Consider the following 15738-nt stretch of genomic DNA (forward strand, 5'->3'; position numbering starts at 1 on the left):
AGATTTCTCATCTTAAGCGATAAATTTGCCTGTCTAGATAACTAGAACAAGAAGGCAATCAATTGTTTTTCCTGAAGCTATATTTTTTACTGAGTTGTGCAATAAACAGTATTCGATCTGGTCTTTTTTATGCCACGTGGTTGGCAAACAAGGATACGGCTCGCCTGATGATTAGCAGTCACCGTAGCCTATGGACGCCTGCACCTCCAGATATGTTACAGGAGCATTTCATGAAATTATCTACCGTTGTCCCGTACAAACGCGAAGTTTCTGAAGATTTAAAGGTATAAGAGTTTCCTTTTCTATGACAAATGGTCAAAAATATGCACAGAAAAATAATCGCCTGCTTTAAATGCCGAGAAAAAAGTCGCAACACAGGAAATACAATGCGTTTGTACGGGACAGCCCGTGGAATGCTCCTACAATAGTTACATGCGCGTTGCCGACCCTTTAAAAACCTGTAGGTACACTCCTTTTTCCCATACTGTAGTCCCTCGGGAAACCCTCGGCAACTCATTCCACAGCTGTAGCGTACGAGGTAGGGAATGAATGGAATTACCGGTTGCAGTACTGTATTAGTAGGTATGGAAAACCAGTAGGGAGCACCTAGTCCGCGGGAGGAAATTCCTCTTAAGCCGCCTTTTCGTCGGCGAAGGGACGTACAGTCCCTATGGACAACAAAACAGAATGACACTACAAAAAAATGCAATCAACCAAATAACGCTGACCGTTTTATAGAATCATTAACGAAAGTAATTTAAATAATAGCGGCTTTAACGTATTAAGTAGTAGTCATTAAGGGCCGGTGGCACCTGTCAGTAACTGTAATACAATGTAGAATGAAGAGCTCTTCAAACCAGTCAAATATTATCAGAATCTAACGAAAACAATCATTAATAATGTAAAAATCTGCCCACTACACTTTGGAAACACTTAAGAAACTTACTATCGGTACACTTAAAAAAGCACTGATTAACATGAATTAATGTAAAATATAACTAGTATATTAACATGTAAACACTAACTGTAACAAAACAATATAATTTTACATATAGGTAATTAAGGCTAAGCTTAGTTAAAATAATCTCCAAATATAGAGATTGTAACTGAGATAGGTTGTAAAACTAACCTATGAATTGAAAATAAACAGATATTTTTTTTATTAATAGGGTCAAACAGATCACTGTGTTACGTTCTTTCCTGTAGACATACACAAGAGTTAAGGGCTATAAAGATTAATTTTCTTATTTAACCCTTATCCACGTAAAAAGGTCCTCCTTTTATTTACAGAACTATGATAAGAGAGAGAGGAGAGAAAACTAGCGTGTTCGCGCGAACTGTACATTTTTCTCTCCTGTGGGCAATAGTTAACAGCTTGTGGGCATGTAAGTAATGATTTTATCATAGTTCTGTAACTAAAAGGAGGACCTTTTTACGTGGGTAAGGGTTAAATAAGAAAATTAACCTTTATAGCCCTTAACTCTTGTGTATGTCTACAGGAAAGAACGTAACACAGTGATCTGTTTGACCCAATAATGTAATAATCGGCCCTACAACGTTTCCTACGTAGACATCTATGTTAAGCAGGTCGATTGGATAAGTAACCGGCCCTTAGAACACATTAAAATTAGTAGCACAGTTATAAACGAGAAAAGTCGGTATGACTAGTATACTGGGCGTGAGTGGGAAATGATGATTCGCAGTCGTTTTCCGAACATTCTACCGGATTAAGGTGTTTTTCTTTTTTTTTATAAATATATTTAAAAATACAAAAGAAATTCGGCACAATTTTTAAGTTATTTAGAACGGCGAAGTGGTTTTTCAACGTGTGGTTTATTCTGCGAGAAGTGGTGTGGTGGTTTTACTCTAGGGCTCTTTCAAAAGTCCATATTTAGGTTTTAAGTAGGCAGGTTAAGCCGGAAAAAAGGGTAATTAGAATGAAACGAAACATAATTATGGTGGATCATGTGAAACTTGCGACTAGAGTTTAAGTATAACCCCTAAGGCAGAAGGGCCTTCACAAACTCGCGCCACGATCTTCAGCAACCTACCTCATTCTTGACTGAACGTCCCAAAGAGTGTAGGTAGGTAGGTTCAGGACGCCCAGAGGGGCTGCCGCGAAAAACGAAATTCGCAAATTGCGGGGATCTTTCTCTTTTACTCCAATGAAGGCGTAATAAGAGTGGCAGAGAAAGATGCCCGCAATTTGCGAACTTAGATTTTCGCGGTTATAGCCCAGAGCCACGGCTAGTGTCCGGCGGTTTCCTACCGAAGGCGATGGTTGCATGATTCGTTTCCCCTCATCGAATCGTATGTATCGCTATCCCAGGTATCGCTGGTGCGACATGGTGGAGGCGGATCTGGTGCGAACTTTCAGTCAACTACAATATATGCGAGAGATCGCACAGGACTGAGAAAAGTGGCGCTTAGTGAGGATGTTAAGTGCAAACACCTTTTTTTTCTTGATTAAAGCATGAAACTTGGCACAGTTGTTCCTTATATCAAATAAAGCCGATTTCGATCGGTAGCCCGAAGGAGCCCCCCCTCTGGGGCCCGAGAGGGGGGGTCAAAGTACCGCTCCGCCCGGCTTCATTCTTAAAATTCTAACAGGCCCTGTTAAGCTAATAGGTCATATTTGGTATCAATTTCGGATAAATCAATAACGTAGAATTCATTTCTGATATAAAAAAATTGCAATTTGTAGAAAAAAAATTAAAAAAAATTAAAAAATCTAATTTTTCAAGTGTAATATTTATTTTTTATTTAGTATCAAAATTAAACTGCCTGGTTTTTCTACATATAAAAAATATGAAAATAAAGCCTATTTAATGCAGATTTTAAAAACGTAACTTGTCCTTACCTTTATTAAAAGAAAATTGCATAAAAAAAATCTTATATCGTCTCGCGCGGTGAATATCTTTTTACCGACATCGGCATCGTTATGGACAACATCCGAAGTACACACTCTGGAGACCGATTAAATGTATTGTTTGTTGTTGTAGATCCTTTATAGATCCTATTATAAAGATAGAAAAGTGTACAAATACTATTTTTTATGTGTCGTTCAGTAAAAAAAGGGACCTAGGAATAAATTATCATAGAGCCTCGCGTTTGTATAGAAGCATACTCGTATTTAATTAGTGTAAACCACTCCATGGACTCCATGGTCGCTATTCTCAATGAATAAGAAGTAAACTGTAAGTATTATTAAATATTTTTATTACATTATACCACACTTTAATTTTGCGACTTGTGTATTAAAAAAACAATTCCTTCCCCCGGCACATGAATGCGTACATTTCATCATTAACGTATATAATATATGTCAGTTTAAACCATATTCTGGCCACAGCAGGGTTGTCAGAACAGTTTGGAAACAGTCATCTGCTCCTTGCTTCCATTCCCAAGAAGACAGACTGAGCAAGTTTAAAGAGGAACTAACGTCTGCCCCCAAGCCCCAAACATATAATTCTATCCTGATAAGGCTGCTTCTGTTTCAATAGTCTATTCAAGTAAAGAATTATTTCAGGCATTTTTTTTATTATTTAGCAACGGCTTTATCAGTAAGGTATTCACTTTACAAGGCTATTTCACATATCATCATATGAAGTTATAATAAACTTTTGGCGAATGTTATTTATTAGATTTACTGATATTGCTCTATCCTGTAGGAGCTTGAATCCTTGTATCGGCTAAGCTAAAAAGGGTCTATGCTTAGATCTCACTTTTATACACCATATATTAAATGGGGAACCCGGTTCAAATCCTAGAAGTAGAAGGCATATATTTGTGTTTATCGTGAAAGCTTGTTCCTGAATTACCTATGGATGTTTTGAGTGTATTTATCAAATACATATTATCATATATATATATATATCATCTAGTCTTATTATCACAAGTCTTATTGAGCTTACAGTATTACAAGGTCGATCGAGAGAATGCTTGGAATACGAGTAAGACTCCTGGTGTTTCAGAGCCCGATAGATATATATAACTTATAACCACTGATATTTTAGTGAAACTCATTTCTTTAGCACTAGGTAAATCATTTTGAGACACTGTGTTGACAAAACTTCGAAGAGTTATAAGTCCTTATTTATGCCATCGCGAAATTGTGTAGAGAAACATGTTATAAGTAATGTTCCTCGTGAGATTCCGAATACTCCAAGAACCATGAAGAGTCCGATTCATTTCATATGATGGCCCTAGTTGCAGATGCTGTAAAACAGTCATTGCAAGGTATTGATAAGCACAGTAGACATAGACGATGTAGTTATAGCAGCTAGACTAGATTCATGCGTACGAATATTTCCCCAACTACAGGATTTGTGGGCTCACGTTGACACAGTGGAAAACTCAATTATATCACATGTCACTCCATTGCATCCACAATAGGCCAGGGAATTCTATTTTTAAGCCAATAAAATTATCTATTCTGTAAGCTACTTAAATAAACTCTTTTATTTACCCTAAAAGAGTTGAAGTCTTACCCCTGTTTCGAGCATTCAGCTGAAAGGGTAGAAAAAGTGAGTTCGAAACATGGAACCTGTTCAGAGTTCAGCCATGCTACTACAAGGATCCAAGCTCTTACAAGATGGAGCAATAGCGGTGGCTAAAAGCATTCCCCTAAAATACTAAAATGAGATATTATATGTTCGGTAATAAGTGCAATATTGAAGAAGACAAGTTACACCGGGATATTGAAATGAAGAGTTGTATAATGTTATACCTGTTCAAAAGGGAGCCGTATAAATGCCTCATTACGCGCAGTGTACCGTGTGGTTGATGTTTGGGATCAGACATTAGTTCGTCGTCAAACTTGCTCAGTCCGTCTTCTTGGGAATGGAAGCAAGGAGCAGATGACTGTTTCCAAACTGTTCTGACAACCCTGCTGTGGCCAGAATATGGTTGAAACTGACATATATACGTGAATTATGAAATGTATCCATTCATGTGTCGGGGGAAGGAATTGCATTAATACACAAGACGCAACATTAAAGTGTGGTATAATGTAATAAGTAAGCAGATTAAATAATACTTATAGTTTACTTCTTATTAATAGGGAATATTACGCAAAACTCTGCGTAGGTAGCGCCACTACCACTATCTGTCAATCACTAACAATCTGGGGGTCTGCCGCGAAACAAGAAAATCGAAGTTTCGTTGTCTAATCCCTCTATCACTCTTGCATATTCGATAAAGAGGCAGATAACTTAATTTCGATTTTCGCTTTTACCGATAGGCCCTGGTTAACAAACCGCCTTGATGCATCAATGTCATATTTTATTGTCTGTGAAAACTTGTCAAAAAACAGTTTAAGGTACAGTATGTATAAGTTAGTTTATGAATTTACTAGAGTCGGTAGTGCTGCACTTTGGCGGCAGAACATTGCAGTAATATCCCCTATTGAGAACAGCGACCATGGAGTCCATGGAGTGGTTGGCACTAACTAAATACCTACGAGTATGTTTCTATACAAACGCGAGGCTCTGTGATAATTTTTTCCAAGGTCCCTTTTTTCACTGAACGACACATAAGAAAATATTTGTACGCTTTTCTATCTTTATCTATCTACAACAATAAACAATACTTTTAATCGGTCTCCAGAGTGTGTACTTCGGATGTTGTCTATATCGATTCCGATGTCGGTAAAAAGATATTCACCGGCGCGAGACGATATAAGTTTTTTTTTATGCAATTTCCTCTTAATGAAGATATGTAAAAGTTATGTTTTTAAAATCTGCATTAAATAGGCTTTATCATAATATTTTTTCAATGTAGAAAAACCAGGCAGAGTAATTCTGACAATAAATAAGAAACAAAAATTAAACTTGAAAAATTAGATATTTTGAGTTTTTTTTTATTTTTTTCTACAAATTGCTAATTTTTTATACCAGAAATGAATTCTACGTTATTGATTTATCCGAAATTGATACCAAATATGACCTATTAGCTAAACGGGGCCTGTTAGAATTTTAAGAATGAAGCCGGGCGAGCGGTACTTTGACCCCCCCCCTCTCCGGCCCCAGAGGGGGGGCTCCTTCGGGCTACCGATCGAAATCGGCTTGGTTTGATATAAGGAACAACTGTGCCAAGTTTCATGCTTTAATCAAGAAAAAAAAGGTTCGACCTTTTTTTGTCACTTAGAACCCTAGCTACGCTGTCTTGTCTCTCATTTTGGACCGCTGAGCTAACGGAGTGAGTGAATAGTACCTATGTCCCATCCATCTCCAATAGAACAGTAATTTGTCCACAGAATGTATCCGTCAAGAAGAGTGAACGACTCCGTGCACTGGTTCATGTGCGAGCTGACGTCCAGGGTGGTCGCGGAGTCGGGGACACCCTCCGATGTACACCATCTCGGGAAAATCCTTCTGCGGAGCCTGAAGGATTATCCGGACTTCGTTTTACAGGTGAGAAGAATACACGCGCCCACATCCATGACACCCAACGCATCACACCCGCTCGGAATGTTTTCTTTATTTTTTGAAATTAGCGCCAGTGTTCATAATTCGCTTTTTAACCTCTAGTGTAGTCTTAATGCAAATTTGGAATTCTTCCTATTCGCGATTCTCATACAATATGGATTCCACACAACTGCAGTTTACTACATTCGTGATTCCATATGTGACGTCCCACGGGTAAAGGTACCTTATGGCGGTTGGCGCTTACGCTATTATTAACGCCGCTCAAATATTATTGCGGCGCTATGAGACGTAAGCGCCGGCCGCCATAAGGTACCTTTTTCCGTGGAAAGTCACATAAAGGCGTCATTTTAACTTAACGCAATGGGATTTTCCCTATTCGTGATTCAATTTATTTCTTTTTTGGGTTACAAAACACTTAAACAAAATTCAATATCTCTTCTGAATCATCTTCGTGCATTGGTCGCCATATTACATTCCCACTGTTAAATTGCACTAACCAGGCCCAGTCTTAGTCAAAGTGCGTTTCCAATTGGTTTCCGGCAATTTGCGTACATCAATAAGTATAACTGGAACTCCGAACTCCGACTGATAGTCTCTCTGGACTATAATTTTATTTTCATACGTTTGTCCGCATTTGTTGATGATTGTTTTTGATTCTCAGATAGAAGCCATGGTAATTTTGGTCTAAATCATCAATATTCTCATGCTACAAAAAAATATAATAACAAAAAAACTTAATCATGCACACAGTGCAGAACGCTGCGCGCTAAAATTAGACAGCGATCGTGTTTACCTTTAAACTTGTTTTGTATGCTTTTATAATCCTACCGGCAAATTGTAACTTTTATGGTTTTTTGATTGCATTAAGTAATGTTTACGCTTACTACTTCACTAGCTTATTAAGTAATATTATTTTTTAAGCATATATTAAGTATCATAGCTCAGTTATGCCTGTTGTTTTCTTTTCTCAACTAAATGGATTATTCTTGTTCTTTTGAGAAAAATAAAGATCTTAAAACCGAAACCGAAAATGTGATATTTTTATATCGACTAGTTTGAGGATATTGATGATTTTGACCAAAAAGTCCATGGTTGCTATCTGAGAATCAAAAACAATCATCATTTTCGACAAAGTGCACGGCACTTATATTCCAAACCAGTCATGAATTTCGAAACCGGCACCCCCTATGTACCTAAATACGTTAGTTAGTAGATACTGTGTATAAGAATATTATTTTGTCTGTCACGACACGTGTCTGGCATGCTTACCTAATGTCTGTAGATAGAAACGGCCCTTTAAAAAAACGGTAAATAAGCTTCATTGGCTATATGACATTCAGATATGCACGATCCCAATTCTATGTTGACCATAAAAATTTGACGAGTTTCCAAATGCACATACTTAATACGGTTGCTAATGCTAAGCGCGACATTTTTTCGAGTTTTCATCAGTTATCTTGTGAAATGTTACGAGTAAGTGTGTCAACGCATCTAAATTAAATCGACAAGATGGACTTTCTAGGAGTCGTTGACATCAAAATTTTTAAATAGATGTTTTGCTAAAGCTGCATAACCTGAGTGTCAGAGCGGCTACCGTGAAAACCGAAATTCGCAAATTGCGGGGATCTTTCTCTTTTACTGCAATGAAGGCGTAATTAGAGTGACTGAGAAATATCCCCGCAATTTGCGAACTTCGATTTTCGCGGTTATAGCCCAGGCCTCATCGCGAGCGTACAACGGCGCGTCCGTTGCGTCTGATAAGTAGTCTTTGCGTAAAGAGTCGTGGAATGTATGGGGCCCAATACATTCCACGACTCTTCTCTTTCCGAACAGACTCTAGGGTCCAAGGGATTTAAAACAGCGTGGCGTGCACACTTGCACAGAGGCGGCTTGCATAGGTGTGCGTTTATCAACGTGATTGCCATGCAATTTGCATCCACACAGTACCTAGGACATGGATTCCCATGGTATTCACCTGGGCCTAGGGAGTGCTCCCGGTACTGAGTTTGTATGGTAAGAACCGGGAATTCCCGGTTCCGGTACTGTATTTGTATAGAAAACCAGTACCGGGAGCACTCCCTACCTGGGCCCAATTCAAAATGTAAATTTTAAAGGCAACATTATTTAAGTAACAACTCGACAATACCATAACTGCGCCATGGCACTATTATAGAGCTGGACTAAGCTTAATCTACAGCTTGTACAGTGACAGAGTATGGAGATGCCACCACAGGCCGTCAAAGTTCTATAGATACCTATCTATATGATACAGGGTGGAAAGATAAGTCGGGCCCTGGAGGGAAACTACCTTAAATCCTTAAGCTGGCTCATTTTACTTAAAGGAGACATTCTTTATTTTTAAAAAGATACAAAACTGCATTCAAATTTCAAAGATTTTCTAAAACTCACTTGCCTCGCCCGGGACTCGACCCGGGACCAACTAAAAATTCAAAAAAATAAAAACTCGCAATTTTATTCTACTAGTCGATACAGTTCATGTTAATGATAATATTTCTCCAAGAAACATTAGGTCTTACACTCGTCTGTCGTACAAAATATCCATAAAATCTAATATTTAGTACTCAAGATTTTTTTAGACAAGCCAAATTGAAGAAAAACCGGGCAAGTGCGAGTCGGACTCGCGCACGAAGGGTTCCGTACCATAATGCAAAAAAAAACAAAAATAAGCAAAAAAAAACGGTCACCCATCCAAGTACTGACCACTCCCGACGTTGCTTAACTTTGGTCAAAAATCACGTTTGTTGTATGGGAGCCCCATTTAAATCTTTATTTTATTCTGTTTTTAGTATTTGTTGTTATAGCGGCAACAGAAATACATCATCTGTGAAAATTTCAACTGTCTAGCTATCACGGTTCGTGAGATACAGCCTGGTGACAGACGGACGGACGGACAGACGGACAGCGAAGTCTTAGTAATAGGATCCCGTTTTACCCTTTGGGTACGGAACCCTAAAAAAAGAAAAATTCTTTGAATGCAGTTTTGTTTCTTTTTAAAAATAAAGGAAAATGAGCCAGCTTAAGGATTTAAGGTAGTTTCCCTCCCTTATCTTTCCACACTGTATATTAATTGTCCAAGTTTCCTTTAGATAGACGGGGCGACGGGTGAATCTGAAACCAATGGTTCAGTCCTCGAGAGGACAGTTCGCTGCGCCATCGCCCTCAAGAGCCTGGGTCTTCGACGCGGTGACGTCATCACCCTCATGGCTCCGAACCACATCGACCTAGCCATACCATTCTACGCGGCGCTCTACCTGGGAGTCATTGTGTCACCTATTGACAGGACTTTGGGTGTTGGTGAGTATCCTGGATATGGTGGTTGCACTGTTGTTGTCCAGTGTGTCATGTAGTGCCAATCCCGTACTCCGGGCCTCGGCTAACATTGATGTTTTTATACAGCAATTGACCTCTTCTCACTGTATTGAATAAGGTAATAAAGTCCCGAATATTTTTTTTAGATGAACTCCAAAGAACTTTGGAAGTGACCAGACCCAAGGTGATCTTCTGCCAAAGTGACCGAGCCCCAGATGTGCAGCAAGCTCTGAACAGAATCGAGTCGGATGCCTCCATAGTCACCTTTGATACAGGCGACCGGCTTAGCTTCCCTGAATTCTTGGGGAAGTATGGGGGTAAAAGCCCTGTTGACGAGTTCAAGTAAGTTTCTATAAAAAATACCTGCCTAAGTATTTATATAAATATCAAAAGTCCAAATAAAATACGGTCTGAAGATAACTAGGGACAGATTTATAACAGTAAGTGAGACCCATTGCTCGTAGAAGCGGCAGAGAGGGCTCTGACAGAAAAGTTCTTAAGTATCTGACCATTCTGACCGCATATTGGATACAATTGGACGATGTGATTAGAATCAAGCTACGTTACTGAAAACTGTCTGTTTGTAGGCCAACAGATTTCGACCCAGAAGACACCATTGCCCTCCTATTAGCCACCAGCGGATCTACCGGACTGCCAAAAAGTGCTGCTGCCACTCATAAGAATTTAGCAACCACAGCACCATACGATTGGTAACCACTATGAAACAGTCAAGTTTCATTCAAGATATCAGAATATTTTAGTTAGAAATTTTTGAATTCGGTTCTAATTTGACTTTTTTGTCTAGGATCCGACACACGAAGTTCCCAAGCCCTACCAAGATGATATTCATCATATCACCCCTACAATGGCTCACTGCGATAGCAATGTTCCTGACGTCTCCGATCATGCGAATTACCCGACTGCAGTCATCGCAGACTTTAACGCAGAAGCACACTTATGAGCTTATCAACAATTATAAGGTACCTACTTAAAGGGGTCCACTGATGATTACCAGTTCGCCGGACGATGTCAGCCTGTGAGTTGTTCGGAACTGTCACCTTTTGCGTTTACCTAACTGATAGGCTGATATCGTCCGGCGAACTGATACTCTGTGGCCCCCTTTAGAGTGTACGCTCGAGCAGCGACGTCATTATAAACAAATGCAAATATAATATGTATGGGGCCTCAATGCACTCTGTTCAAATACCTGCACGCCCCGCCGAAAGCGCTGCTGGTCACACGCCACAGAAATAGATATGTAGTATTTTAAGCCCCTTCTTGGAGGATATACACTACCACTATGTAGCTGGTGTTCTCACGTGACCTCAATGTGCGCGGAGGTTCACCTCCAAGATCGGCTATGTCAGCCATATTCGGGCGCACAAGCGCCGAGTTAACTAGGAGTCGAAGTGGTCGCCATGGTCGAAATCGGCCGGAAGGATCATCATATTATTTGACCTTAACTACATTTTATTGCAGCCAACCTTCAAGATAGTGAGTCCGACATTTCTGACCACGCTTATAACACCGGAGGGTTTGAAAGAGTGCGACTTCAGCTGTTTTGAGACCATCGTTATAGGAGGCAGCGCTGTTACAGCTGACCTGATACAGGAGATTAAGGTACGAGTAGGTACTAACTGACCGACCCTCTAATGTGACCATCGATGAACCTACAGAGGAGCCATTACAGGATCTTACATTGTTTTAGAGAAAAGCGCCGCGCACAGAGGTGCTGAACGGGTATGGAATGAGCGAGGTCACGTCTTTGGTGTTTATAAATGAAGGTTTGGACCCCGGCTCTGCCACCGTTGGGAAGCCTATGGGCTGTTTGCAGTATAGGGTATGTTGATAAATCCACATACTTTATTATAATAGGTACCTGGCATAAGTGTTTAGAACAATCACATGTCATGTACAGTCGCCATCAGATATATCGGAGCGGCCGAGGTGCTCAAAAATATCTGAACACGTACTCTGACGCCTTGACAATAAAGGCGTGTTCAAATATTGGTGAGCTCCTTTGGCCGCTCCGATATACCTATCTGATGGCGACTGTACATACATGTTACTAAAACGTGCTTAAAACCTATAAGATGACTCGAGATACTACCCTAGCAGTAGACACTAGTAGACCCTAGTACCTAGGTATGAGTAATAGGTACTCATAGGCGCTTCCATACTCTAGTCTAGTACGAGAGAGCGCTGCTAATTTTAGTTGTAGTTGCAGAAGTAACTAAGCGGGCAAGGTGTTCAAAATGACCTTTACAGGCTCTTATTCCTTGTGTTCAGTGCATTGTTCCTGACACCTCGCCCTCTTAGAAGTAACTAAGCGGGCAAGGTGTTCAAAATGAGCTTTACAGGCTCTTATTCCTTATGTGTTCAGTGCATTGTTCCTGACACCTCGCCCTCTTAGCAACTTCTGCTGCTGACTGCACCTAAGTGATTGGTTTGAAAGTAGTATAAAGGAGAACGCCTATAGGCTACATAGTGGTCACTCACGCACGGCTTACGGTCTTCTTAAACGCTTCATACGAGTATGAGGAGGTCAACTCTCTTGTTTAAAAAAAATCCTATTACAGTTGATAGAGGTGGAGACTCATGAGGACATCTATGATCCATACAAGAACGGAGAGCTATGGGTCAAAGGCCCTGGTATAATAAGGGAGTACTACAGAAACCCTGAAGCGACAGCAGATGCGTTCGCCGAAGACCGTTGGTTCAAGACAGGAGACATGTTCTACAGGGATGATAATTATAACTTTTTCTATGTGGAACGAATTAAACTACTGCTTAAGTATATGAATCATCAAGTAAGTAACTAACCTACCTGTCCCAACAAAAACATTTCATGTAGTGTTGCCAAAACTGTCAAGCGCATAAAACTTTTAACTCTAAAAATTATCAAATCTCCTAGTACCTACCTTGCTTAGCCTTTTAACTCTATAAGACATACCTCTGTCATATCATAACACTATATCTTGTTCAATCAAAGGGTACCTTTATGACTTGGCCTTTGCCGGAGTATGTTAAACGCTTTCCTTGCATAGATTACGTGATCAGCTTTTTTCAACTCTCTTCTCCAGGTCTGTCCCTTTGGGTATGCACCCTAGGATAAAATGTACATTAAATACTTACTTTGTTCCGGTTAACAGATCTCCCCAGTAGAACTAGAGAGAACGATCCGACGGCACCCGGGAGTTCTAGACGTGGCCGTGACCGGTATACCGGACAAGCGCGGGGACTTACCGGTCGCTTGCGTGGTGCGGCGGCCAGGGCATGACGTCAGTGCCGAGGAGATCAAACAGCTGGTCAAAGGTGAGAACAATTTGCCTTCTCTCAGGGATCTTAGACATGGCCGTAACCGGTATACCCACGCTATACCATAAGTTGTCTGCTTACATTTTTGTTGTTTTCAGAAAATTTGGCAGAAACAAAACAACTAAGGGGAGGCGTGATATTCCTGGACGCAATACCACAAACTGCATCCACGAAGATCCATCGGAGAAAACTCAAGGAGATTGCTATACAAATGATATCAAATTAAAAATGTATAATACCCGCTAAAACGGCGGGAAGAAGTTGATAACTGGCGGGAAAAAAAATTATGAAATTTGAACCTTTGAAAATAATAGTACTATATACAGAAGGTTCACTCTCTAACAAAACGCGTCTATTACGACAGATATGACCAAGCAAAGCAAGCGCGAGCAGGCGTCCATTCCGTAGCGGTGCGCGGCAATTACTATGGTTAGACACCAAAATTAGTGTGGGGCGCATGTACTTGTAGCGACGCGACAAAATCGCGGAGTGAGCCACACCTGACCTTATGTAATTCTATAATAAGTTCAAATTTCTTCAATTATACATCTCGAGTTCAACTTCTTAAATTCGGAATTTAAGATATAATTCAAATGCAAGAGTATCATGGAATAAATTTATTTCATAAACATCAAAGATATAACCAATCTAACACGTTGTATAAAATACACGCCATAAAAACGTCAAATATATATTAATGTCGGCTTTAGTAGAATCATTGAAATATAGCAACAATCTTACTTTGTATGTGTCAAATTTTCACAACTTGGCTGTAGTTCGATATGTTTACATCACCGCTCAGTGCTTTCTTTTGCAGATTCTGAAATAAAGATATTTAAAAATACAATATACAGTGACATAACATAAATAAATATAAGATTACAAGTATCAGTTTCTGTTTTATTTCATGTTTGACAAATAATTAAGGGCCACCCCACATCTAGCGTCTTTCGAGCGTCGGCGTCTGGTCAGCGCTATGGAAAATGACGTCGCTGCGCAGTTGCGTCGACGTTGCGTCGACGTTGTGTCGAGCAGCGGCCATAGAGTTAAGAGTTCCCAGCAAGCTTGAGCAAATTTCACCTTCCCATACAAACGGAGTTTCGTACTCATTTTAACACTACGTGTTGGATTGTAATGAAACTTTGCACATACAATGGCATGAGGTATATCTAGTCCTGTAATTAGTTTATATAGCTCCAGTTTATAAAACAAACAAAATAGAGCAAAAACAAGTTTTTTTTATGAAAAACTCAAATGTATTTTTTAACTATGGTATCTGAAGCTACATAAACTGATTACAGGACTAGATATACCTTATCCCATTGTAAGTACAAAGTTTCAGAGCAAACTAGCTAGTTGTTTTAAAATGAGAGCGTAACTACTTTTGTTTGGAGAACCGAGCTTGCTGGGGGCACTTAAGTCCGCCATTTTTAACCCCCAACCACAGAATAAACAATAGTACTAGGTACAGAAGACTCACTCTCAAACAAAATGCGTCTGTTACGATCAGGACAGATATGACCGCTAGGTGGCGACAGCGCCACGCGCGGCTTATGGCTAGCCACCAAAATTGGTGTGGAACGGATGTACTTTTAGCTACCTGTAGCAAAGCGACGAAATCGCGCAGTGAGCCACGACTGCCCCAACCCCGACTATTGTGATTTTTTAATACTGAAGCGAAACGAGTATTTTAAACGACTACACGTTCATGCAGCATGAACTTTATTACTTGCAAAATATTTACCTTTTTAAAAACCTTTATGACTTGGCCTTTACCAGAGTATGTTAAACGCTTTCCTTGCATAGATTACGTGATCAGCTTTTTTCAACTCTCTTCTCCAGGTCTGTCCCTTTGGGTATGCACCCTAGGATAAAATGTACATTAAATACTTACTTTGTTCTGGTTAACAGATCTCCCCAGTAGAACTAGAGAGAACAATCCGACGGCACCCGGGAGTTCTAGACGTAGCCGTGACCGGTATACCGGACAAGCGCGGGGACTTACCGGTCGCTTGCGTGGTGCGGCGGCCTGGGCATGACGTCAGTGCCGAGGAGATCAAACAGCTGGTCAAAGGTGAGAACAATTTGCCTTCTCTCAGGGATGTTAGACATGGCCGTGACCGGTATACCCACGCTATACCATAAGTTGTCTGCTTACATTGTTGTTGTTTTCAGAAAATTTGGCAGAAACAAAACAACTAAGGGGAGGCGTGATATTCCTGGACGCAATACCACAAACTGCATCCACAAAGATCCATCGGAGAAAACTCAAGGAGATTGCTATACAAATGATATCACATTAAAAATGTATAATACCTAAAACGGCGGGAAAAAGTTGATAACTGGCGGGAAAAAAAATTAAGAAATTTGAACCTTTGAAAATAATAGTACTATATACAGAAGGTTCACTCTCTAACAAAACGCGTCTATTACGACAAATATGACCAAGCAAAGCAAGCGCGAGCAGGCGTCCATTCCGTAGCGGTGCGCGGCAACTACTATGGCTAGACACCAAAATTGGTGTGGGCCGCATGTACTTGTAGTGACGCGACGAAATCGCGGAGTGAGCCACACCTGACCTTATGTAATTCTATTTTAAGTTCAAATTTCTTCAATTATACATCTCGAGTTATCAACTTCTTAAATTCGGAATTTAAGATAT

The 15738-nt window shown here is 40.1% G+C and overlaps 1 protein-coding gene across 2 annotated transcripts; it reads left to right on the forward strand.

Moving 5' to 3' along the window:
- Positions 1–1659: 1659 nt before the first annotated feature.
- Positions 1660–15439, forward strand: LOC134674431 (luciferin 4-monooxygenase-like). Of its 2 annotated transcripts, none has more exons than XM_063532501.1 (11): positions 1660–1732; positions 6257–6413; positions 9536–9743; positions 9905–10100; positions 10346–10468; positions 10564–10738; positions 11238–11378; positions 11467–11598; positions 12338–12568; positions 14988–15150; positions 15252–15439. In XM_063532501.1, the coding sequence occupies exons 2-11, from the start codon at positions 6258–6260 to the stop codon at positions 15377–15379; spliced, it is 1653 nt and encodes a 550-aa protein (XP_063388571.1). In that variant the 5' UTR covers positions 1660–1732; position 6257; the 3' UTR covers positions 15380–15439. The 2 variants fall into 2 exon arrangements, with proteins under 2 accessions (XP_063388571.1, XP_063388570.1); XM_063532500.1 differs by lacking the exons at positions 14988–15150; positions 15252–15439 and adding exons at positions 12911–13073; positions 13175–13331.
- The last annotated feature ends 299 nt before the right edge of the window (positions 15440–15738 follow it).

The sequence above is a fragment of the Cydia fagiglandana genome, chromosome 20 (assembly GCF_963556715.1).
Source record: "Cydia fagiglandana chromosome 20, ilCydFagi1.1, whole genome shotgun sequence".
In the NCBI taxonomy this organism is placed as follows: domain Eukaryota; kingdom Metazoa; phylum Arthropoda; class Insecta; order Lepidoptera; family Tortricidae; genus Cydia; species Cydia fagiglandana.